This window comes from Convolutriloba macropyga, chromosome 4 (assembly GCF_964194025.1).
Source record: "Convolutriloba macropyga chromosome 4, txConMacr16.3, whole genome shotgun sequence".
Lineage (NCBI taxonomy): Eukaryota > Metazoa > Xenacoelomorpha > Acoela > Convolutidae > Convolutriloba > Convolutriloba macropyga.
Window position 1 is genome coordinate 52,422,295 of NC_134471.1, and position 26,374 is coordinate 52,448,668.

The 26,374-nt window shown below is 37.0% G+C and overlaps 1 protein-coding gene across 2 annotated transcripts; it reads right to left on the reverse strand.

Annotated features, from left to right (window-relative positions):
• LOC142338502 (uncharacterized) lies at positions 1-26,374 on the reverse strand. 2 transcript variants are annotated; one of them, XM_075388283.1, is made up of 4 exons: positions 25,823-26,374; positions 24,696-24,944; positions 12,612-12,878; positions 1-2,171 (listed from the first exon to the last, which is right to left on the reverse strand). In XM_075388283.1, the coding sequence occupies exons 1-4, from the start codon at positions 25,997-25,999 to the stop codon at positions 447-449; spliced, it is 2,418 nt and encodes an 805-aa protein (XP_075244398.1). In that variant the 5' UTR covers positions 26,000-26,374; the 3' UTR covers positions 1-446. The 2 variants fall into 2 exon arrangements, with proteins under 2 accessions (XP_075244398.1, XP_075244399.1); XM_075388284.1 differs by lacking the exon at positions 12,612-12,878.

Consider the following 26,374-nt stretch of genomic DNA (forward strand, 5'->3'; position numbering starts at 1 on the left):
TCAAGCGCAATAATTTTGATATTTTTGCTAGGAAATGCATTTTTTTGTTTTACAATGGGCCAATGGAATTATAACGAAAGAATTTTGGCAATTAATGAGTAATACTATTTCTTCGGTTGCTATCCCCAATCAGAAGTCACTAAACTCGGAATCCAAACAACTGTGTGATATGTTGTAACCAACTCTTATTGCGATTACAAAAATCGAATAATTTACGCCGTGTGTAGTTGATTGGACTATTTTTTCCGCCACTCTTCGTAGAACAGCACAAGCGAGAAAAAAGAGGCGGAAAAAAATAGTTCAATCCCAAAGCATACCCTAACCACTAATTCACATCTTCGTATTTTGCCTTTAGCGCTAGCCAGTTATTTCACGGAAAAGTTTTACAACTGTTGTTATCGCAACGAGAGTTGATAAAGTCTATTTCACAAAATATAGGTCAAAGTTCAATTAGCCTGTTCACTCGTTTTCTGTTTTTGTTCCATTTTCACTCTGAAACTAGACACGTACACTTCCTGTGGAGATAGTTGATCAAGTTCTAACAAAGAATCATTTTCCGACACTCCATTTTGCCCAAAATGTTCACTGTTCTGACCCACAATCAACTGCTTCTGGTCAATATTTTCTACATGATTCTCTTTTGTGTTTGTATCTCTACTAGTTGTTGGCTGTTTGGGGACTTCAGAAGAATTTTGGACCTCAAAACGTGGAGTCGATGTTATCATAAGGTCAATTTGATTTGTGAAGGATTTTTCCTTTTGTTGGCTGGAGAAAGTTGATGTTTTCGGAATTTCAAAGTTACTTTTTAAATCTGGACTAGTAAACTGATAACTGGGATTAGATTCCCCGTTTGTTCCTGATAGTCCGATGCTCTGATTAGTTTCGGCTTTCAAATCCATATTTGGCTGATTAATTGATATGAAATGCGTTTGTGGTTTTAATTGACTACGGTTGGCTTCATTTGATTGGTTGATTGTAACTGCTTCTGATTTGCCAAAATCATTTCCTTGTGATTCAACGGTTGTAGAAAAATCGGGGTGGATAATTTTTGCGTCAGCTTTATTTAGTGTTTCTAACTCTGATTGGCCAAACTTTACTGAGTCTGATTGGCTATTGATTGCTGCCATCGATTGTTCAGCTGTCCGAGGTACGAGATTTTCTTTCTCAATCTTGACCTTGACACTCGAGTCAATTTCTCGCATTACGTCATGAATATTTCTGTATCCGCTTTTTATCTGTTTCAAATATTCTTTGTGCAACTTTGATTTGGATGGCGCCGATTCTTGCTCCTGGACAATCGTAGAATCGTTACTGTATAAACAGTTTTGAGAATAGCTGCGCGATTCTGTCAAGTTCTGCTGAGCTGGAGTTTTACTCGATTTATCTTTTGCTTCACAATTTGTCGATTCCTCGACTTCGATGACGCGTTCATAGCTTTGACTATCCAGGCCAATAGAATTCGCCATAGTCGGCGTAATTTGATTGGAAGATAGATTTGATTGGCTAAATTGTCCGTTAGATCCATACTCTGTCCCTAACGTTTTTGTTTTGTGATTGTCTGGTCTGATGTTTTCGGATGGCATTATTTGCAGTTTTACTAGAACTTTCTCATTAGCCGATTGGCCAAAACTTTTAGAATGGTCTTTTGGTTCTACTTTTTCTGAAACCACTGTTGAGCTATTTTTTAAACTTTGACTTTCAATTCGACTCGATACTCTTTTTAAGTTCTCGATTACTTGAGAAGGCAATTCGATCAAACAGTTGCAATGATTGCACGTAATATTGATGCACCCTGCATGTGTTAGATAGACTGATTTCGCAGGTAGAATTATGTTGACCTGGAAACTTTTGTCCTCTTTGGGAGGCGACATTAAATCGATTCCGATTGGCTGATTAAACCCGTGTTTAAGGAAATCCTGATGCTGAACAGAATGTGATTGTAAATGACCATTCATCCAGGTATTTTGACCAGTTTTTGAGGGAGCGACTGTTACATCATCAAGGTGATGAATCACAGATTTTTGAGTTTCATTTTGACTGGCCATTGTTTTAGTAGGAAGCTGTTCACTCGGGCATTCTCTACTAGCAGTTTGTTCACATGGGTTGTTGAGGTTCACTGGCAGAATGATTGATGGTTTTGGCAGAGTTGATTTAATTTCTGACGAATACAGCTAAAACAAGATAAAACTTTTCCATTATGTTAACTTATTCTGTGTAAAGAAACCGAATAACAAATTGCTGCTAACAGAGTTGCAAAATTGTGATAATTTTTGATCTGGAAAAAATGACCTCTAATTGGCATACAGAACAAATTAGGGATTTTGTCGTTTGATTTCAAAAAGATTTTTTCTCTCAGAAGAAAGTCTGAACAGTGTGAATTACACTTAAATGGTAGAGAAATAGGCTCGAAGCCGAAAACCCTGGATATGCTATTTTCCTTTGGTTTTAATTGGTCCCACATATAAAAAATATGAGAACTATATGCCAGCCCCACTTCAGACATTTTTCGACTTTCTTTGAGGGCATCCCAGACCAGTATGTGGTATCATTTGAAGGATCTCTGCCCCTAGAATTTAACTAAGTGGTATTTTTAAGAAATAATTGTTTGAAAGGTTTTATTTTAAGGTTCTGGAAACAATTATATAGATGCAGAGTTTAAAAGTTCAGTGGATTCTTTATTTATTTGTTTGTTTTGCAGTGTTTATATTTAATTTCTTCTAATGAAGACTAATTGTTGAAAATTAAAATGATTTCTGAAAAATTCGCTAAAAGAGCAGAGATAGTGAAGGGACAAACAATTTCGAGATTTTGAAACCGAGCTAAATAGTTGCCTGTGCATTTCGACTTTCTGCTCCAAAGATGCCACGAAGCGTGCTTTACTAAATCTACGTGTCGCTACCAATTAATTAGCTTATTGCAAAACAGCATAGAATTGAACTGACAGGATACCAGTATTTTGAATAGGTAGATGACACCAAACAGCTTAGGTAAAACCAAACAGCAGAGGTGAAAAATATTACAAACATTTGGTATTCAGACGAACTCTAATTTGGGAAAACAGGTGAAAGGTAGGCAAATGTACAAGGTAGTAGTATGTTTAGGTAAAGTAGGGAACACGGGGAGCATCAGTTTGTCAACCAACATCTCAACGAGCAGACAAGCAAAAACAACATTTCCAGAAATCGTTCATTATTTGACATTCGCCAACCAGCCAATAAAAAAGTCGATTCAGTACAACTGCAAATGTACTTAGTCAAATGCAATCGGCACAAAAGCAATTCAACTTTCAAGCATACAATTCTTTCATATAAGACTACAGGCAGCAAGTTGACAGACAGTACGCAGCAACAACCTACAGACGACGCCGATGGAAGACACTTACTGAAAATTCACGACAAGAATAAACAGTTCGTCAAGAATTACTTCAGCAGAAGCAGCAGCATTTTTCAAACAGCAATCAAAGCATTATTCAACAGCAGACACCATCAAACTCAGGTCAGACATACTTGTAGTTATGGACAAGTCCATAGCTTCAAGATCAGCGTCTTATTGAGGAAACACCTCAATACATTAATTTCAACGGAATCATCAGCAGCTGATGCAAGAATATACATTTCGGCTACATCAAATGCGACAACGGAGCAAAAGAGAACACGACGGGACGACAAAAAGTGACTTCAAACAGACTTCAACAGCAACAGATTGACTACAAACCTTCTGATTTTTGGTGACCAAAAATTGGGGGCCTAGTGTAGCAGGATGGGCACGTGCTAAAAACTGTAACTTTAAGAAACACCAAGTCATAAATGTTGATTATAGAGATGTAATTCAATGGCTAGGAAATGGATTACTTTTTTCACGGTAGCAAAAGAAGATTTGTGAAGCAAATCTTACCAAAGTTTCAACTGTTGACAAGGAAGCCCAGGGTAGCAGGCTGAAAAGGGTAGCCCATGCATTCCGGGCCAAAGTAACTATAAATCAAGGGTCCTTTTTGAAACACCACCAACTCTGGCGTCAGTGAAGCAAGCTGATTAATTTGATTCTTTGACGTCCGGCCACAGCACCACCAACACTACACATTCAATATTAATTGAAGGAGGAACATCACGCTGTTTTTTCTGGTGACCCCCCTAACCAAGCTTGAACGCGCAACCTCAAGGCAAACGCAAAGGCAAGTTCAAAGGCAAAGACAAAGAAAACCGCGAATCAACCCCAAAGACCAAAACCCCCCACACCGGACAATAAAGACCCCCCAGCACAGTCAACATTTCAACAACACAAAACACAAAGCAGAATACAAACCGCCTGACAGCAATGCCGAACAGAACAATGAAACCACCCGTTTTGAGAGCAAAAATCAGGGTGATGGGGAGAACATTGCGAAGAACCAGCAAACAATGAGCAAATTAATTGACAATGGGGACATAAATGCAGCAAACATTGTTCATGAAAAGGCAGCGGAAACATTTTCGGAGTTCGGCAAAACAAGTTACGAGTTGATTTCACAGCTTGACGAAGACCATTATAAGGAGTACATCGGAAAAATCAATGACACGTGGAACAACATCGACGACATGATAATTAAAATTCAGAATCACATTTCGCAAGGAAACTCCACAACAAATTTCCACACACAAGACAACAAAGAGACAACGGTAGCAGCCAATTCGACAGCGGATAACTCAACAACCAACAACATCAACACAAAAGCAACTGGCCAACATCAAACGTCACATAACGAAACCTCACGCAACGAACAACCGGAAACCATCAATTCTGCTCAATGTGACAACCCCAACAGCTTTGTGTTTGATAGATTAGCTTACTAAAGCAGCCTGAACGACTAGCAGAATAGATTAACTGGATTGGAGTACAGGCCACCAACAACATTTCTTCCTTGGACAATTGTAAGTTCCTCCAATTTCATAAACAACATGACAAGAACACTGGAAGAACTGAATTTCAAATCCGATCTCAACAGCACGACAATCTTGAAGATTGCAACCGACAAGCTGCCGTACAACAAAGAACTCAAATGGAATCCGTTTTTACGACGAATTCAACAGCCGATACTTGCAGACTTCATCCAATGGATTAAAAAAATAGCTAAAGCACATGAACGCTCAACGAATCAAGGACGAAGCGGCACTAGTCTTAACACAGCCAATGACACACATCAATGAAACTTCAGCTTAAATGGAATCCCACAATTTTATCAACAACTAACTAATCAAAACAGGGACAAAACAACAACAACCAACACAGAGCATCAACAACTGTAGCAACAACAGCAACAAGAACCACTACAACCAACGGAACACAAACGTTTCAAGCAACAAGCAGCCTGTGCTTTGTGTCTTCAACGACGGTAACCAAGTATTCCATTGCCCAATGTTTAAAGGAAAGACAGCAGAAGAAAGACTTCCAACGGTTTATCAGTTGAATCTTTGCAGAAAATGTTTGGGAGCGAGCCATCGAGCCAGCAACTGTCCTTCAAACTCTAATAGCAGGGAGCAAGGATGCGGACAACGACACAACACTATGCTGCACGGTGCCAACAGTAGATACGGACGAACACAGACCTCAGACGGACGAACACAGACCTCAGACACAATTTCTCAAATGAACTTTTCGGGAGGAAATGGCAGCTCATTTGCAGTCATCAGCAGCAAAGATACAACAACAAAAACTTGACAGCATTGACTAAAACAACAAATCTTCTTAATGTCATGCCAGACATAACAAGGAGAATGAAGTTCGGACAAACGCGCTCAAAGACCCAGGAAGCAGCTTGACCATACCTCTCTCGAAGACAGCTGATGAACTACTCCTTCAGAAAGAAACACGTCAACAACTTGTCTTGGAAGGTGCCAACGGAACGGACACAAAAACATGTTACACAACATCAACAGAAATTTCAAATTCGGAAGATGAGAAACGCTACAACCTCAAACAAATTGATATTGTGGAAAACATCAGCTTCCCAAAGTTGATGGAGCACCCGGGAGACCTTGCCAGGAAGTTTGACCATCTTAGACATGTCTATATGACAACTCTGGATAACCTCCAAGTCACAGTATTGATTGGACAAGACAAAATTAACCTGAACTAAACAATCAAAGTGGAACCAAGAGCATCGTCAGCACCAAGCGCAGAAATAGTTCAACCGTCTTTTCAAACTTGGTTGAACTATTTCTGGAAATCATACAGTGTTGGATGTCCGCAAAACACAATGTTCAATGCATCCTACTGCTTTGTTTTGCTGCAATTGCCTGGCACAAAAAATGACCTCAACAAAGAAGTTTCTCATTGGTGGAGAGCAGAGACAAAACCATTGTAATCCAAAAGCAAATCAAATGGTCCAAAAGTTTTGTCGGCCAAAAAGATACTTAACACAGCATGCGTGAGAAAAACAGATAGACGTTATGAAACGAGATTTCTCTGAACAGACAACCGCAGTTTACCAAACAACCGCTTACAAGCCTTGACTCATCTGATTCATCTTGTCAACAGACCTGAGTAGTACAAGAAATAAATGGAAGGCATTCAAACAGACCTGGAAAAAGGCTACATTGCAAAAGTAATTTTCCATCAACAGAAAGATACATGATGGTACATACCACACTATGGTCTTGTCAGCCCAGACAAACCCGACAAGATACGGAGAATCTGCAATGCCAAAGCACCACAAAGCGGAACAAGCCTCAATGCAAACTCTTAGCAGGACTTGACCACCTCGGGAATGTGCTTGAAATTTTGCTACAATTTCGATAGGGAGCCATTGCCATCGAGGGAGACATCGAAGCGATGTTTATGCAAATTAGAGTACGACAACAAGACCGACGTTACCTGCCATTCATGTGAAGTCAACCAAACTGCCCAGAATTAGAGGTGTATGAATATCAAAGACACATCTTTGGAGCCAGGGACTCACCAGCTTGGGCAAATCTTGTTTTGCAACAGACAGCCAAAGACGACATCAAAGATCACCCAATTTCTCTGGAAATCTTTCAGCGGACGTTCTACAAGGATGACATGGTTGCATCCTTCAGCGACGCTATCACAGCTTTCCCTGCAGCCAAGGAAGTCAAGGATACTCTGAAAAAAAGGTAAATTCAATCAAACAAAATGGTGCAGCAACAGTCGTGAGTTTTGTCAGCAGACGCAAGACAATCTATTCAAATCAGTAGAGGAGCTCTTTAGTAAAAGTTTTCTTCAAAGATTGCTTGGAGTTTATTGGAGCTTGGAAGACAACAATTTATTGTTCAAAGCGATAGACCGAAAAAACTTGGACAGGAAAACGTGGAGACAAAGCAAGTTTCTGCGTTTTTTTTCAAGTTTCTGCGATCCCCTGGGAATCATATCTCCTTTCCTCATCCGAGCCAAGATTCAACTACAAAAAATATGGAAACATGGACGCCAGCGGGACAAAGCCATCAGTGGAGACAATGGGAATGCCATCAGGGATTGGGTACAGGAAACGGAACTGTTAGTTACGGTAGTGGTAAACAGGCTGGTAAGTGGTAGAGCACTTGGGGACACAATGGAACTTCATGTTTTCTGTGACGCATCATTGGAAGCAACAGCAGCAGTAACATACATCAAGACAACCAGAAACCAAGAAATCAGAACTCGTTTTCTTACGGGTAAAACAAGTGTGGCACCCTTACTTCAAACAACATTTACCAGACTCGAACTGCAGGCAGCATTAAATTCAGCAAGATTAAAGAAAACAATCAAGGCTTTAATGGATTTCAAGTTTGATAAAATTTTTCTAAAGAAGTTCAAATTGAAGCACAAGATGTACATCGGAATCCGAATTGCCGAAATAAGGGATCTCACAAGCACTAATCAGTGGAAGTACGTCAATACCAAGGACAACCCTGCAGATTATGGAACGAGGGGACGTACAGGAACAGACATGACAGAAAAACCTCCTCGGTTACAGGGACCACAGTTTGTTCTAAGCTCTAGCGACAATTGGAAAACAGACGAACAACATGAAAATGTTTTCTTGATCAGCGCAGAACAGAAGCCTCAGGGAACACAACGACGACCGATTAACAAGGCCTAATTGATGCCAACAAGATTAGCCAGTGGTTGAAACTCAGAGCCGTTATCATCAAAATGAAAAACCTACGAAACAAAACGAGAACACGTGACCAACAGATCATAGATGCAGAGACCTTTCTTTTCCGTCTATCTCAGCAACAATCGTTCTATGAGGATATAAATCAACTAACACACTACAGGCCAATTCGAAAAAGGAGTATATTGCTTCCGTTGACACCTTCAATAGACAAAGATGGTATCATTCGCTCAAACAGCAGACTAGTTAACGCACCAGTTTCAACAGCAACAAAGAAGCCAATTATCTTAGACGGTAGGAAAAGGATTATTCGTCTTTTTATGGAATTGCAACAAAACATAAATGGTCATATAGGAATTGAACAGCAAACACACATCACTCAGTTGAATTATTGGGTCCTTCAATGCAAAAACGTAATGAAGAAGATCGCAAATAGATGCTACGAATGCAGACGACAGAGACATTTCAACAGCCAGCCTCAGATGTCAGATTTTCCTAGTTACCGATTCCCAGTCAAACCTGTAGCCTTCAAGGAGACCGGAGTAGAATTTTTGGGCCTTTTGAAACCTACAGCCAGATCAACACGGCCACGAAATCTTACAGTTGCTTATTCACTTGTCTGTCGATACCAGCCGTTCATATTGAACTGACCAGGAACTTGCAAAAGGAACCAAGCATAATGGCATTTCAACGGATTTCCAGCCGAAAGGACTACCGGAAAGAATTCACAGTGACAACGCTTTATATTTCATCAGTGCAGAAAAAACCTTCGAGGAAAGCAGCTTCACAACTACAGAGATACAGAAATACACAGATTCAAAAAAGATTGCATGGAAATTTATTCCGCCAGTAGCATCACGTTTTGGTGGATCACGGGAACATCTCATTGGGATGAGCAAACAACTCTTCTTCAATATCACCGGACCTAGGAAACTCCAGGAAGACAATTTCTCAACACTTATTTGCCAAGTCGAAGCTCTACTTAACAGCAGAGCTCTAACATCAATCAGCAGTGACATACTCGATGTCGAAAGCCTGACTCCAGGACATTTTCTGACCGGAATGACAACAGGACTGCCGCCCGATACTACAATTAGCAGCAACGACAGCGGAAAAGGAAAACTATGGAACAACGTCAACAGTATCGTGAACGAATTCTAGACACGCCTTTTCAAGGAATATCTCCGAACACTCAGACAACGTCGAAAATGGCATTCAACAGTAGACGGGATAGAAGTAGGGGACATGTTATGGATACTAGAAAACAACACACCCACGTGTATTTGGCCTGTAAGTAGGGTACATAAGGTAAATAAAGGTAAGGATAATGTAGTAAAGTCTCGCTTGGTTAAAACGTCAAAAGGGGGATTTTGTTCAACCAGCTATCAAACTTAGTTTGATCAACGACAAAGCAACATAATGGTTATCATTAGTAAATTGGGAACAAAATTTTAATAACAATCTGAAACGCTAACGTGATGTCAGTTATCAACGACAAATCGACGTAAAAGTTATCGATAGTAAATGGGGTTGTCAATATTTATCAACGACAAATCAACGTAAATATCAACAATAAATGGGGAACAATAATTTAAAAACAATCTGAAGCAAAAACTTGATCAGTTTTGGATTGAGAATCAAGTGAAAGATGAAAATTTTGATGTTCATTTCAATGAGTTAGCAATTCAATGGAAGTTTTATTTATCATTCAGGTACAATTAGGGACAAAGGCTAACGCACAAGAGTACTCCAGTTAGCAAAGCTTATCGTACATTAGAGAAATACTTCAAATGGGAAAATAAAGGTAGGTAGGTCTAACAGGAAGACAAATTCAGATAGACATTAGGTTGGTTTTGGAATTCAAATGCACGATTATTTCGCTTATTGCCAAACAGCAGAGAATTGAACCGACAGGATACCAGTATTTTGAATAGTTAGATGACACCAAATAACATAGGTAAAACGAAACAGCAGAGGTAAAAATTAAGAAAAACATTTGGTATTGGGAAGAACTCTAATTTGGGAAAAACAATTGAAAGGTAGGCAATAGGGACAAAGTAGTGGTAGGTTTAGGTAAATTAGGGAACACGGGGAGCATCAGTTCATCAACCAGCATCCATCTCAACGAGCAGACAAGCAACAACAACATTTCCAGAAATTGTTCATTGTGTGACATTCGTCAATCAGCTAATAAAAAAAGTCGATTCAGTACAGCTACAAATATACTTAGTCAAACGCAATGAGCACAAAAGCAATTCAACTTTCAAGCATGCAATTCTTTCATATAAGACTACGGGCAGCACGTTAACAGACAGTACGCAGCAACAACCTACAGACGACACCGATGGAAGACATTTACTGAAAATTAACGACAAGAACAAACAGTTCATCAAAGATTACTTCAGTAGAAGCAGCTGCATTTTTCAAACAGCAGTCAAAGCATTATTCAACAGCAGACACCATCAAAGTCAGGTCAGACATACTTGAAGTTATGGACAAGTCCATAGCTTCAAGATCAGCGTTTTTTTGAGGACACAACTCAATACTTTATTTTCAACGGAATCATCAGCAGCTGATGCAAGAATATCCATTCCGGCTTCATCAAAAGCAACAACGGAGCAAAAGAGAACACAACGAAACGACAAAAAGTGACTTCAAACAGACTTCAGCAGCAACAGATCGACTACAAACTTTGTTTTTTGGTGCCCAAAAATGGCGGCCGAGTGTATCAGGAGAGGCAGGTGCTAAAAACTTTAACTTTAAGAAACACCAAGTCATAAATGTTGATTATAGAGATGTAATTCAATGGCTAGGAAATTGATTACTTTTTTCACGGTAGCAAAAGAAGATTTGTGAAGCAAATCTTACCAAAGTTTCAACTGTTGACAAGGAAGCCCAGGGTAGCCCAGGCTGAAAATGGTAGCCCAGTCATATCGTGCCAAATTAACTATAACTTAAGGGTCCTTTTTGAAACACCACCAACATTGGCGTCATTGAAGCAAGCTGATTAGTTTGATTCTCTGGCGTCCGGCCACAGCACCATCAACACTACACATTCAATGTTAACTGAAGGTGGAACACCGCACATCAATAATTTAGAGGCAATACTTTTAACATTTGTTGCTTGACTTTGTTTTTCAAAATTTTCAGATAAACCTGAGGGCTTGCATTTTTTACTGACTTTTTTGCTATGATCGGTTACCTCGTCTTCAAATGTTTATAGTAAGGTTCTTAAAACAGCATCAGCAGGTTCACCTCCTAATCGGGGTCTACTATTGAATTCAAACAAAATTTTTTGAATAGATTTTTACCGATGTTAAAACCCGTTCATTAAAAAGAGGTAAAGACAAAAGAGGTAAAATTATACTGACAGACCGATAAACATGTCGTGACTTTTGTTTCTGTTTTAAATTGCTGTGAAAAAAGAGCAAAAGTAATTAATTTTTGTTCTGATAATCTTATCTTAACATCAAAAATCTTCCAAAGTACCATCTTCCGCTAATGACCTGAATAGCCATCTCTCATTAGTACATAATGTTTGAATAAAGTTTTTAGCATTGACTTTTGAAATTGCGTTTGTTTTTCAGCGACGCTTGTGGCGAATATGGCTTTTTTGATATTTTTCACAAAGATGTCTTACATTGTTGCTATTTGCTGAGTTACTGCAGCTGGCCTAGAGAAAAGTATATGGTAGGGTTACTGAAATGGAGCCTCTCAATTTACTCCAACGGTTGCATACCAAGTTTGCATTAAATTTAACAAGAAATTTTTGTAATTGGTAAAAATTTTATCGAATAAAAGTATTTGTCGATTGGTTTTAACTTTGGATTTTTCACAATACAACAGTGATAGTCCCTTTCTGAAAATTTTTTTTGTATGTTCCACATTTTGTACCAGCCAACTGCCATACTGTCATAGATTTTTTCTACATTTTTGAGAAAACAAAAGGCAGAAATAAGGATTTATTTTTGTTTTTCTTAAAAAGAAACAATTCGAATTATCCTTGAAACTTTTCAGGTTTTTGTTCTCTCTATTTTTAAACACTCATGATGAACAGGCAAATTGGAGTCATTTTTTAATATGTAAATACCTCTGAGAAATACGTTTGCACTATCCTAGCCGAAAATGTGTTTCTTGAAACCTACTAAAACGAATTTTGCGCGAACGCTAGCATGTGTGATAGTTTATGATGCTGTATTATGATGGTGTAACCTCTCCCGTCAAACCCGAATGAGGGAACTTTCTGTGCCACTCACAGAGTCACGCGAGCCCTTTTGTTGATTATTGTCCAAGGTCACGCTAAATTTTTTGAACATCTTTTTAATGCTCTGTCTCATCAACTTACTGGGTACATTAATCAACAACTCTCCGCGAATGCGCCATTGTGACAGAAGAACTTACTACGTGAAAACATAAGAGGTGTGCCGGGGTCTGCGGCTCACTGGAAGCCGAGCAGTGACAAAAAATATTTGACACTTAAAATGGAATCAATTTTTTTTCAAAACTCAACTTGAGCTAATACCGGTATGTCAGTTTCCTCCTCTTGCTGTTTCATCTTTTCCTTTTCCACTCTCATTCTGATTTCTTCCTGTTCTTTCCTCGCTTTCTCCATCGCCTGTTCAAATTCAGCTGCGAAGTCCAACTTGTTTGGCTGAAACTGGTTAGTACTGACAGATGATGTTACGGTTGTTGAAGATGTGTTTGCAGTTATGTCAATGAAACCAGCTTCGTCTTCTTTTCTCCAATATTGGACAAGAAAGGTAAGTCGCCTCACACTGCTTGATGTGTCCTAAGTAAACGCAAATTTGTAGCCGTTCTGAGCACAGTTATGCTCCTTCCCCTCCCCTCCCTATTTATTAGTTTTTCTTCATCTTTGTTATGAATAAGGTAAAGAGTCAATTGAATATTTTGATAATGATAGTGACTGATTTTTTCGGGCCCCGTTTTCCACGACAGAGTAGTCGATATATTCTGTGCATCGTTCATTTTATTCAAATTATTCATGATAATTGTTTGTAAAAATAAAATTTGGATTTCTTCCTTTTAGTACTTTGCGATCCTCTTAAATAAAATTATGAGACAGTTCGTACTTAAACCAAAAAAATTTGGGACTGAAGCCAAAAGATTTTAAGAAAGAGACTCTATCAAGGTCTTTTTGGCAAGTAGACTCCACCGATGTTTTCTTTTTCAACCCTGTATACAATTGTTCTCGCAGTTTGCAGATGAAGTTGAAAAAATTTTATATTTAATAATTGGTTGCATTTTCCTAGGTTGTGACTGTATCCACATAGAGGACATCTTTTGTTACTTTGCTGTTGGAAGAGTCTGTTTGATCTTCTAGATGAACTGTTTTCTTGATTGGTTGGTCTTTGTGATGTTGACAAATCTTCGCAAGTTTCTGCGTAATTATCGATCCAGTCCTTAAAATGTATTGAATTAGGTTGAATAATAGCTTGCCTCAGGACGTATTCGTTCCATCTGATTATCATTGTTGGCGCAAGTTTATCTTTTGCAATCTTAAGGACAGCTGAAGAATGAAGATCGGATGTGAAATTGTGAAGTATAAACGTTTGAACCAATTGTCTAAGAAACGCTGCAAAGATACCAAACTTTCGGGGTTATTAATGGACGGTCTGGGCCAGTGTTCCAACTTATCAAGGTAAGCTGCTGTAACATGCTGTGGTTTCCCGAATCGTTTTTGTAATTCTTGCATTGCTTCATTATAAAACTCTCCGTTGTATGAGTATCCAATAATGCTTTCTTTGGCTCTGTCTGTGAGGGCGTTTTGAAGATATGTCATCCGTTGGGCATCTGTCAGTGTTACATTGTCATGTATTGTGGCTTTGAAAAAACTAAACCAGTCGTGCCATCTCAATGGATCTCCGCTGAAGGATTTGAGTTGAGTTTTTGGAAGATTAATGCTGGAAGTGACTGGTTGTTGTTGTGCTTGTCGTGGCAAAAAAATGTTTTCTGTTGTCTGTGTATGTTGAAACTGTCTGTCTGGTTGTTGTCCAGTTCTGTTGATGTAATTTGGTAGTCTTTAGTCTTGTGCGTTGAGATTAAAATTGCAAAGATTGTTGTTCGTTTATGGGATTAGGTTGTTGACGGCTTTTGTGCTCAATTCTCTGTCATTTGATTGGTTACTTCTATTGATTTTGTTCGCATCTTGATAGAAATCAATGCTTTGAAGAAAATGCTGTTCTTGATTTTGAACATGTTCGTGAATATTGGAAGTACCTTGACCTTGAGTCTCCCGAATTTGGGTATTTGTTGAGGCGAGGTTAACATCATGGATCTTGTCTGTTTTTCTTTCTCTTTTTCTGGCTCCTTGTCTTTTTGGTTGTAGTTCATAATGCGTTGTGTTACTGCTTAGTCTGATGCTGTCGATTTGTTGATGATCGTCGCTTTCAACGTCTGTTGATTGTAGATAATTAGTGTATTTTTTGGTGTATTACGGTGTATTTTTTGTTTCCTTTAAGCGTGTTTATAGGATTTGGGTTTGTCGTTTGATGTAGTGGTACCAACATCGCGTCTTATGGTGATTGGTCCGAAGCTTTGCTCTTTGTAGTTAACTTCAATTGCTTCTCGGGATTTTGTCGAGTCCTCATCACTATTGCTTTTTCCTTGCTCTGCTCTTATGTGATGGTCACCATTATTTTTTGGAAAACTTGCTATCATCTTTGACGAAGTGCATTCTGTGTTTGACTAATCATTCAGCAGTTATGTTCTCTCGCGGATTTGTGTGAAGTTGGTTTTTGGATTGGTGCGTCTCTGTCTTTGACTGTACTCAAAATGTCTCAGAGGAAACTCAATATAGGAATTTGGGTTATACTTGTCGTTACTGTCTTTGTTGTCTGCCATTGACGTTGTATCTCCTCCTCCCATTGACGTTGTATCTGAATTGATATTGTTCCCTATCAATTGATTACTTTGTTCTATGTCATCGTCATCTTTCTGTCCATGTTGGGGATTTCTGTTGTTGCTTTGTTTGTTTTTCTGAAGCGGGGAGAGTAGTTACTTGGTCTGTGCTGCTCTCTGCTTTTGATTTGTTTCTCAAAATGTATGTCTTTTGTTGTCGATTGTATTAAGGTTTATGGGTTGTTGAGGGTTCGTCATTTTGACTGTTATTTTGCTGTGGTTGTGCTCTTCTTTGGCGCTCTGGCAAATGGCTGTCGGAGTCTGTAGTAACTTCTCTTGAATGGTCTTTGCAATATTTTTTCCACTTCAAGATAACTAGACTTCGTTCTGCTGATTTCTCCATTATTTCTTTCAATTCATTTTGTCTGAGGTTGTATTTAAAAAGGTCGTCGCTGAGTTTATCTAACTGCAGCTTTTGTTGAGAAAGAGACTCATAGGACAAATTGATGCCCTCTAAATTTTCCTCTTGAATCATTGCCTCAAGATAGTTGACATTGACTGTCCATTCTGCTTCTCTCCTCTGCAGCTGTTGTTGTATAGCCTTTTTCTTATTATTGGCGCCGGTCATATTGATACAGGTGATTAGTGTAACAGTTTTGAACTTTTTTCTTGTTTGATCTGTCAGTTTGTCAGTTTTGGTTTTTGTTAATTTTTGTAACTGCTGAATAAATCAAGTATTATCAAAAGCAACTTCAATGGACACGCGTAAGAGTATTCAGTTTGTTTGCTGCAGTAAAACAGCTGCTCTAGACGCTTTTTTTCTTGTTTTCCTGTTAATCTGTTGAGGGTGTTATTGTTCTGGGGCAGGACGATATGATTGCTTTTATACGAAAGCTACAGATTTAAGTGTTTTACCTTTTCGATACAAAACTTTTCGATACAAAAACGAAAAAGCAATCAGACCTGTTTTTTTAATGAAGTGAAGTGTGGTGTGGTCTGATTTTCTTTTAATCTAAACTGTGTTCGGTCTCTTGAACTTTGCAGATAGTCAGAGAACGTCAATTTTTGTTACGGAAAAGTAATATCAAAATGTTTTTGTTATCGCCTTTGATGCTGACCGTTATTCTTTGACGATTAAATCTTTTCTGCAACGAACAACCTAACCCCGAAGTTTTTTTTCTTTAACGTGCCCTCTGAAGTAGAAAGCGTTTGACTGTAATTGCTGTGTAATTTCCTGCTTTTCATTCTTTTTGAATAAAAAAATCGGAAGCTTGATTATTAACAACGATAAAAACAAATTGTGAGTGTTGTTCTTTTTTTTAAATGTGTGTATATGTGTATGAACACTATCTACTCCAGAGTTCAAAACAATGTACACGCTTCCTGAAAACTAAAAAACGTTATTGAACGCTAATCTCATCTAGGAATATGGAATATTCTGTTGCAAATCAAAAAATGCACAGCTTGTTTTTTTGTTTTTTTTTCAACAGGAGCGTGGACAAAGTCTTCTTATATTAGATACCAGGTATATAAATATGATATTAGAATAGAAATATGATATTAGTAGTTAATTTATAGGTATACAATTATATAAATGTTACTTCGGATGAAGACCCTTTGATTTTTTTTTGTTAACTTTGTTCTTCGTTAGAATTTGAAAATGAAATTAGGACTATTTGGTTGCTGCGAGACAATCTTCTGTAGACGTCATTTCTTGTTACACACTTTTGCTATTTTCCTTTCTTTCTTCTTTTTTTTCTCAACTCTCTATCTTCTTTATTCTGGTTCTTCGTTATTGTCGCTAAGTGACGGCTCCTTTCTAAAGGGTTCTAAAATACAGCAAACATTTTGAATTATAGAAACAATGGAAATAGTATTGAGAAAATTTTTAATGTACTCCCTGATTTTGTTAACTTTTTTTTCAGTCTTTCAATTTCGGAAGTTTGGTTGCTTTCAATGTGTTTGTCGTAAAAAAGGGTCACCAATGTTTACTACGTATTCACAAGAGATTTTCAGATTACAATGAATTGCTAGGTTGCACACGTGGGTAAAACATGAAACCCGCAAATTTTACAAATCAAATTAAATCAGAAGTCATCAATCAAACAAAAACAAATTAAGGAAATCAAGCTTGTGCTTGAACAGGGCCCTTTTTTGAATAAAGAAGGTTTCTTGAAGAGCTAACAATTATCAAGGTATTTAAAAATGTCTGCTTCACACTTGGTGAAGAAGACTCTTTAAACAGCAATTTTGTCAATTGGCGTTTTCAAAATTGAAAATCTGGCTGTTGAGAAGATTTCAATTGATTTCAACAACATTTTGAAATTTTTGCCATGCGACTTGAGAACGCCTTTAAGAACAGTTATGTAACATCTCAGTCAGCAAATTGACCACAACTAATTACGTGCTTTCGGGACTTATCTTCTCGGTGCCCTTTGTGCGTCCAGATGGCAAAATCTTAAGAATAACATTAGAGCTACCAGAAAAATAAAATTACAAAAATATTGGCAGACCTTGTATGTTGGTTGTTCAAAGTAAAAGCAAAAATTGAGGGACACCTTATTTGTACAGGCAACAAATTTCAAGCAGCAATTGCACTTTGGCGTACCCAGTTGGTAATAACATTCTAAATTTTTGAGAACAGTTGTTAGCCATTCCTTCTGGTGAGTTCCAGAGATTTGTATATAGCTTGCCAATTATAGAAAGAACTTAGGATTTTCAAGAAATGAAACCGGGTGATCATTAACAACAAACCGCAAAAATAATAAGCTCACTCTTTTTCAAAAACATTTGCCTAGAAGACTGATCTATAGCAATCAAAAAAGGAAATCGAACATTGTAGAATATAATTTTTAACAAGGAGGCTCGGTAATGTGCGTACGCACATAATGTTCCGACCCCGCTCATACACATTCTTGACTTAATTGGCTACCAAATGATGGAGAGATGGAAAACTTTCAAAAACATACAAATCGTTCAATAAACAACCAATGAATACGATAATGCAAGGCTAGAGGGCCGATGAAAGTTGTTGATAAAAGGATTACTAGAAAGGACAATAATAAAAATCAAACAACAAACAATTTTTACAACCAAAACTCCAATAAAACCATAATAAATTATATCCAAATCTGTAATAAAAAAAATCATAACAGAATCAAACTCGCATCGGATAAAAACCAAAACAATTTAACCGACAATTCATTAGAAAAAAATATGGGACCTGTCTCCAATGCGACTGGTAACAGGTAGACAAAAAAGAGCAAATAGGTGCGAAGTTCAGAAATAATTCTCCATTTTTGAAATTAATTAATTTCACAGTTATTATTGTCGTTAGATATCAATTGAAACCACTAAAATGTTCGTTCATATCTACATAGGAAGCAAATGAGACATGTCATTATGCAATGTTCGAGTTTGCAAAATTTCAAAGCCAATGGGACCAACGGTTATTGTTTTAAAAAGAAACCAAAATTCCTTTGAAATATACAAATAAATAAAAATCTAACATTTTATGAAATCTCTTAGTAACAATAGTAACAAAGCCGAGAAACAAATGTTTGAGGTTAAAACCGTTATAAAATATAGCTGGTTGTGACCTGTGTTTACAGAGACTGAGCTAAAAATCAATCGAAAAACTATTTTAAAATTACAAAGCTTAAAAACCCAAAATTCTTTCTTGAAAACAGATATTTTCAAAGATCACAACAGACTCAGGATTACAACAAAAAGCTGAGGTTTAAATTTCAACACCTCAGGAAGTCAATTGGTCCGGTTATAATGAAACTAAGTTACGAGCCCAGAAAAAAAACAAAATCAAAAAGAAACCAAAACTTCAAACAATTTTAAAACATGACACTGTTTAAAGCACAATAATGATAAGATGTTACCTACAAAGACTGTTAATTATCAATTTACCTTCATGTTTTTAAATTCAACGAGTCTTTCTTTTAAAAGGACTACTTAGCAAAAGGAAACCCAAAAAGTGAACAAAACAAAAATCTAAGTTCTTTTTATGAAACTATATGGTCGAAGCAATCAGTCACAACGCACAACCAAGAGCTGGAAACAACGTTTGAATCAACAAAAGTAATTAGGGTTCCTAATGAGTAAAATTGAGTTACATGGTATCGAAAATAAAAATAAAAAACAGAAAAATGAAAAAAAATTTTAAATTTAATTTGAAATTCGTTGAAACAAACAGCTATAAACTGAAAAATCTAACTCGGTTGAGTTAAACGTCTTGGGGGATCAAATATTATTTATCGTTATCGGTTATATGGCCTACATCAACGAAAAGAAAGACAAACATAGGCAAAATCAAAAACCAAAAAACTTTTGCGAGATAACTGTGTCTCAGCCCAAAAAGCAATTAAAAAAAAAGAATCAACATATCCAGACACGATTTTCCAACGTTTTGCTTTTTCGCTAAAATGCCGTTCTTTAATTGCAGTTGTCAATAATTTGACATTTTGACAAGGAAACAAACTGAACACAAAAAATATGCAATTATGATTAAAAAAAAATTAAAGAAAAATAGAAAACGCGTAGTACCAAAATAAAGAAACCATTAGTTGAAATTAAAATTGTTACCGACATTAATTTATACATCAAAGGAAGTCTGTTTCCGCCTGTTTTTACTGAGACTGCGCGCGAAGTCCAGAGAATTAAGAAAAAATAGTGGCAAAGTTCAAAAATTCACCGATATTTTCTCAAAAAAAATAAATTCAAAGTCTTATTATCATTAGAAAACAACTGAGAAAAACGTTTAGGTTCTTTTCTATGTTCCCAAACAAAATTGGATCTATGATTGGGTACACTAAGTCACTGAACTACAAAGATCATGAGAAATGAAAACAAAACGCAAAAGGTACATAAATTTTTTAAGAAAACTATTGGTTAGAGCCAAAAAAACCGTGAGCTTAATTCTGTAACCATAATATAATCTCATTGTGTCATGTTTTTAGTAGTTAACAGTATCTCTCATTAATTGAGCCCTGATTAGAAACTTTTGTCCGTAATTTTCATAAAAACTTTTACATAGCGAAAACTTTTTGGAATAAATGTCAAGCAGCAATAAAATCTAAAAAAATTTTATCATAAGGATTTATGGTGAGATCAAGATCAGCCCTGATATTGCTGGGCGTCTAAGAAAAGACTCATTTTTTGAAACGGTTGCAAAAGAGACCAATTCTATACAAAATTTTTCAGTTTGTCAGAAATATAAAAATGCTTTTTGTATAATTATCGACTTAAAATTTGCAAAAAATTGGCAAAATTATAATTCCAAAAGACTCTTAATACTAGCGGGAGTACAACTAGCTCTTTTTTGAGATCAGAAAGAACATGGCCGCATTTTAATGGTGTGTACTTCCAGCAAATTGAGAGCATGTGGTCTTAAAAAAGCCATTTTTTCGACGAGAAAAGTCTGAATTTATCATAACTTCTAGCCAAAAAACTCGGATCCATCATTTCAGCAGCCCTCTTCCATCTTTAGAGATAAAATCAATTACACTACAATTGACAATTTCAAGATATATTAGCAATAATGACGAAAACTTGGTCAAAGTTGAAGAAAGTTTGGTCAAAAATGTGAAAAAAAAAACAGCTGAATTACGTCTAATATTCACAAAACTTTAGACCTCGATAACTGCCTATTAAAAATAAAACCTGAAAAAACTTTCTTAATTCCTTATTCTACGCTGGATGGGCTGTCTAATGATACCACTCACAACTCTCTACGATTATTATATCGATCGGCCAAAATTGACTGAAGAAAAAAAAACATTTGAGTATATAGTCCTTCCCCCCTCAGAGAAGAGTCGGAACAAAAAATGACATGGCAAACTTTTCACGTGATAAAACATTCTGAAACATAATTTTTTAAAACCAAGAATATGCAAGTATCCCGAAGTCAAAGTCCACTAAGGCCAATTCCACAAAGACAACGACAGACTGGCAATTTGGCAATTTTGAATCATCAATGCAAGACCTCCGGGACGATTTTTTTAAGTTGCAGACATACAAAAGACTGATATTTTTGCAGGCGTCACCAGAGCACAAAATTAAATTGTTTGCCCGAGGCGTCAGACGTCACCTGTGCAGTCCTATTCCCGTTAGAATCTGTCAAAGAAATCGGATTTTTCTGGGATCCCGGTTTTTGGATCACTAAATTTGCAAAACAGTTTCAGATCATAAAACTTTTTTATATATATGAAAGACAAAAAATCAAGCACATAAAAACATAACTGTTGAATTTAGAGGAAAAAAAGGAAAAGGAAAATTGCAAAAAAATCGGTTTATTGATCAGTAAATCCAACAAATATTTTCAAGGAAAGCACATATCTGAAAGCACGAATACGAAAAAGACCAACAATGACCAACAAAATACCAACAGACGAAAAAACAACAGCCAAAATGTCAGTACGGGCCGACCATATTGAAAACTGGTGAATTTTTTCTGAAAGGCTGCCTGGATTTACTATTGAAGGATTTCTTTCAAGCAGCGTAAAAGTCAACGCTTCAGTCCTGAACACTTATACCTTTTTTATCTTCACCCATCATCGCCATTGAACAAATTGTTGAAGATGTAGCAATTGAAACTTCATATCAAACGTTTTTGCAAGTGGGACTACCTTCTAGCAAAGACGACTGAAGACGTTCAACATTTTTTTGGACTTAAGTCAACATAAAGTCCAAAACACCCGTTTTCACTCAAATTGAACAAACAATTTTCTAGCCAATATCTCAACTGTGGCTCTTTTCTGCCAAGTTTCATCCAAGAAAAAAACATTCAAAAAGATTATCACCACTAAGTTTTACAGAATTTCAACAATCCACGAAGGGATCCTGAATGGTAAAACAGTTCCTTGTCCTATGTGCATAGCAGCACCGGAATGAGTAATACAGTTTGTATCACCTTTTTAAATTGTAGTTACTAGCAAAGCTGGAGAATAGTTTTGAAGCCTACTTTCGTTATCCGGTTGATTGTAGCAGAACTAATGAAATTATGTGATAGGTTTAGCTATCCTGAGATAGTCGTCAACTAATTTTTTTGTCATTACGAAGACTGACATCCAAATAAGTACAATGAACACGATTTCTTGGCCTTGGCCTCAATCCTGAAACGCGTAGAAAATTGGTTTCCTCGGTTTAGTAATATTGCTGATTTAACTAAGAAGGACAGAATACATCATAACAACAAAAGACGGCAAACCTCCAACTTTGAATTTAAGTCAAATGTAATTAGAAGTTCAGGCACTAAGATTTGATCAGATAAGTCGATGAAAGTTTCAGCAACGAAGAAGTTTTCAAATACTTTTGCTGTTTCGCAAGACGCAACACGTCCTCGTCTGCGAATTCCGGCTTTCCAGTGCATCAAAGCCGTCAGAATCAATTGGAAACGTCAAACAAAAACAGAGCAGTGACAGTTGCCGATGTTCTGCCGGTTCCATTTAAAAACTGCTTGATCAGATCTGCTCAACTTTGTGAAAAATACAAGTATATTCTGGCAAGTGGTCCCAAAAATGCCATTCCATCTAACTGCTTGGCACCTTGAGCAAAATTCAAAAGAAAACCGTCTCGGTTCAAATTGCCTGAGCAATAAACACAGGAAAACAAGACTGGCCGAAAACGAAACGTGGCCTAAATTGAAACAGATATCACCCTTGATCAGTTTAAAAACGTGCAAAAGCGTCTCAATAACGAAACAAAAAGACAAGAACTATACGACCAAACTCCTGTAACTGCGTTCTACGTTAATAATGTTGCATCAGTGTAGATGCAACAGGCGGAGCCCGAAAAAAAGTGAAATTTGCCACAGCAGCCTGTTTTTAGCCGCAACAAGCCCGGAAAATCACATAGGTTGTCAAACGCATTTTCGAAGTCTCGGACACAGTCTTTAAAGTCAAACCTAATTTCTGAAACCTGAGGAATACTAATGTAGAGAGCAGTAAAGAACGAAGACCAATCATCACTGCAACTTTTATGGCGGGAACAGGGCACAATTTTATCATATCAATTTACAAGTTTAATTTTTGTACCAATATGTTTGCTCTTTTGTACATTTTTGCACGGATGAACAAAACCTTGCACGAATGAAATGTCAATTTTTCCAAGAGCAATTTTGACTATAACCAAAATGACTTCCACATCATCTTCTAGCATCTTTTGACGAAGCCATTGAAATAATAGACCAAACAGAGAACAGTCTACAAAAAGTGGTTTCCGCTTGATTTGTCTTGTATCAAACAAACCTGAAGCCTTGGAATAGAGTTCAGCATTGACTGTTTTATATGGAAATCAAACGTTTCTGAAAAATGTCACCAAATATATTCAATGGAAAAATTTCAGCCTGGTTGCTAGTTTTCTTGATCCCCTACACATTCTACCATCACTCTCAATTGAAATAAAGATTTCTTCAAAAAAATTGGAACCTCAGCATGAACTGGGATGAAATTCCCCCTAGTGAAATAAATACTCTTAAAAAATTTGAGAACTTTTTGTAATGTGCAATGTAATTGTTTTTTCTCAATGTCAGTTATTCAACTGCCAAGGTTACTTCACTCATCGTGTTTTCCCTTAAACTGCTTATCAACTACACATATTTGTTGATGTTTTTCAGTTGCAATAACCGGATGCACCCAGAAAATATAAAACATCTCTTTTTATCGTGAAATCCTTAAGGTGCTTCGATTATGAAAAAAGTATACTAAAAATAGAACCTAAACATGTCATTTCTGGTTCCGTTTCGTCACATACAACACGCGATCACAGCAACACACGCACCACATTTACAAGAAAAAATTTTTTGAACCGATAGCCTCTTTGTCTCGGATTGGATCATTTGAACTCAGAAACAGGATGCATTTCTCTACAAATACATTTTTCAGCTAAAAATATTCTAAATTCTGATGTCTATATCAAGAATTGCACAAGATAATCTCCAACACCCTGCTTTTTGCCTTGTCCCTCTAGCTTGTTCACATTTACATTCGAAGTTTCAAAAAAAAGACTTGATGATTATTGAGAATTCCACCAAAGCAATAACTTCATTTTTCCTCGAAAACAGGTTACAAGAAGAAGTCGCAACTGGACCAATCAAAATTGGAAACCAAACCGTCTAGATTATAAGTTTTAAATGAAAGTTTCTTTTCTAGGTAACCATAACCCATAAAACGAACTTTTAAGATTATTATAAAGAATATCGCCGATAATTTTTAACTAAACATTCTATAGAAACTTTGCTAATTGTAAATCAAATAAGTCAAGATTTCCTTCTTTACTTACATTTTTAGTAGCCGCATCTGGGCTCATCCAGCTATGTCTTTCAACTTTGTGAATTTGTAACGGACCCATTATGGTGCGCCAAATTTATTGAACGACTGAGAATGCTATATTAGGAGATGGGACCAAATCTGCCGAAATACACGACTGTCTGGCACCTATATAAAGCCTTCAGTAAATAAATTTTTAATTGATGGGACCAAAAACTCATAATTCAAACAGTCCAAAAGCTCATCACGTTTTCAGCCATCCATTTGGGTATAAACCATTCAACAAAAGTCTTTTCATATGCGATTTCGATGGGCATTTTCATGCCTAGTTTTGGTCGACCACGGTCTTTTCATGAGCCGATCTTTCAAACAAACAGGACAGATCAAGATTTTTTAGTACGAATCTTTAAGTATATACGCAAACCAAAAATTCCCTGTATAATTGGGTTCAAAGGTTAACTTGTTTTGGGTACCTTTGCATGTTTCTGGATTCTGTCCCAGAGAGAGTCTTCTAGGGCCACAATGAGATCCAGTAATCTGTTCCACCGCCGCTCTGCTTTCTCTCTCATCCCTTCGATCAAACTGGAGACATTCTGGATGGCAGGAGTTGATACCTGGCTTGAAGGGTTTTCTAAGGAGGTCTGCTGTGCTGTTGTTGTTATTGTTGATCTGATGAAGTTTGTGTATTGCACTCGCAGTGACATTACGCGTGATTGTACTGCCTGAAACATGTTGAATCGGAACATCATAAGCAGTAGAATTCGAGCAAAGATTTGGTTAATTTTTTACGTTACAAAATTAATGACGCATTAAAGGCTCAGGCTCTGGACCAAAATGATCACAGAGTAGATCCAACTCAAGCGCACGTTGGCGGCCTTCCAAGACAATTACTACAGAATTCCGGCAGTCGTAAGAACGCTTGAAAGTGTGGATACTGGTCTGGTGTCAAACAAATGTTTGGAGAAGTGAAACATATTTGTATGGGTGTTAACAAATATGTTTCTATTTTGTATAGGTGCAGTCTCCAATTTGCGGTTGAGTTCAATCTGCTCTGTGATAATTTTGGTCCAGGACCTGAACCGTTTGATTCTTTTGATACACACCGAAAATAATAAATTCATAAACTAACTCGGATGCCTTACCAAGATCTTGTTCAGTTTTGTCTCGGTGTCGTGGAAGCCCAGAAGTCGGTCGGAGAAATTAAGTAACTATAACTTTTATTAAATCAAGGCTTAGCTATCGAATCAAATCGTTGTTACTATCACGTGTGTTTATTTCCATTTTTCATCACAGACAATTTTGCAGGAGTTTTTAAAGACACGATCTTGTTGGTAACACTCGGTATTAAACGTTGACATGATCTGCTTTAATTCCTAGTTTCTAAAAACACTTCAGAGATCTGGCATCTTTGTTCATATTTTGACTTTTTTAAACAAGAAATTTCTTAAGTCCTCCTCAGGATATTTGGATCAAATCGTTGGTGCAAGTGAAGGGCGACTCAAATTGGTCAGATGAGAGCTGGGTCATGTTATGCAATAAATCTGCAAATTTCACTGGTATGTGGTTCTTGTCTCTACGTCCGTGAATACAAACTACTTACCTTGAATTTGTTGACAACCATTGTTTCCTTATCTACTGTGGGTAACAATTGGGCAGATGCATTCACTGTAGTAGATGCGCCCATCTGGAAATGGATCACACTGTGCTCGATGGAAGCCAGTTTTTCCTCCAATTCCACAGCTTTCGATCTCAATTCTTCCAGGGAAGCCAAATCCATCGGATGGATTTTTTCTGGAGTTTCGCTCTCAAAATTTATTAATACACTAAATTGTCCAAAAAAGTTTTTTGATTTTGTTAGTGAATAAGTGGCCGTATAAGCATCGTAATTCAGCGACTAAAGTATGGCTCATAAAACAATATATTTACTTTTTTATACTTTCATTTTCAAGAATGTTCACTTATCGTTCAAGAATTGTTATTTTAGGTGAGATGTTTTAGTTGTAAGTAGAGAAATTGCGAAAAACAATTGAGACCACTAAATTTGTGCTGTGATTTTTTACTTTCAAAAATACGTTTTCTTGTATCAGTACTTGGTGGTTCGAATGTTAAACTAGTGAAAGCGCTCTTTTAGACAAGAATTAATCACGGTATT

Excerpts from the sequence above, each read along its gene's own strand:
- LOC142338502 (XM_075388283.1), bottom strand. The coding sequence starts at position 25,999 with ATGGATTTGGCTTCCCTGGAAGAATTGAGATCGAAAGCTGTGGAATTG. Across the intron at positions 24,945-25,822 it reads TGGTTGTCAACAAATTCAAG|GCAGTACAATCACGCGTAAT; the intron begins GTAAGTAGTTTG and ends AACATGTTTCAG. Across the intron at positions 2,172-12,611 it reads AGGAGGAAACTGACATACCG|CTGTATTCGTCAGAAATTAA; the intron begins GTATTAGCTCAA and ends ATCTTGTTTTAG.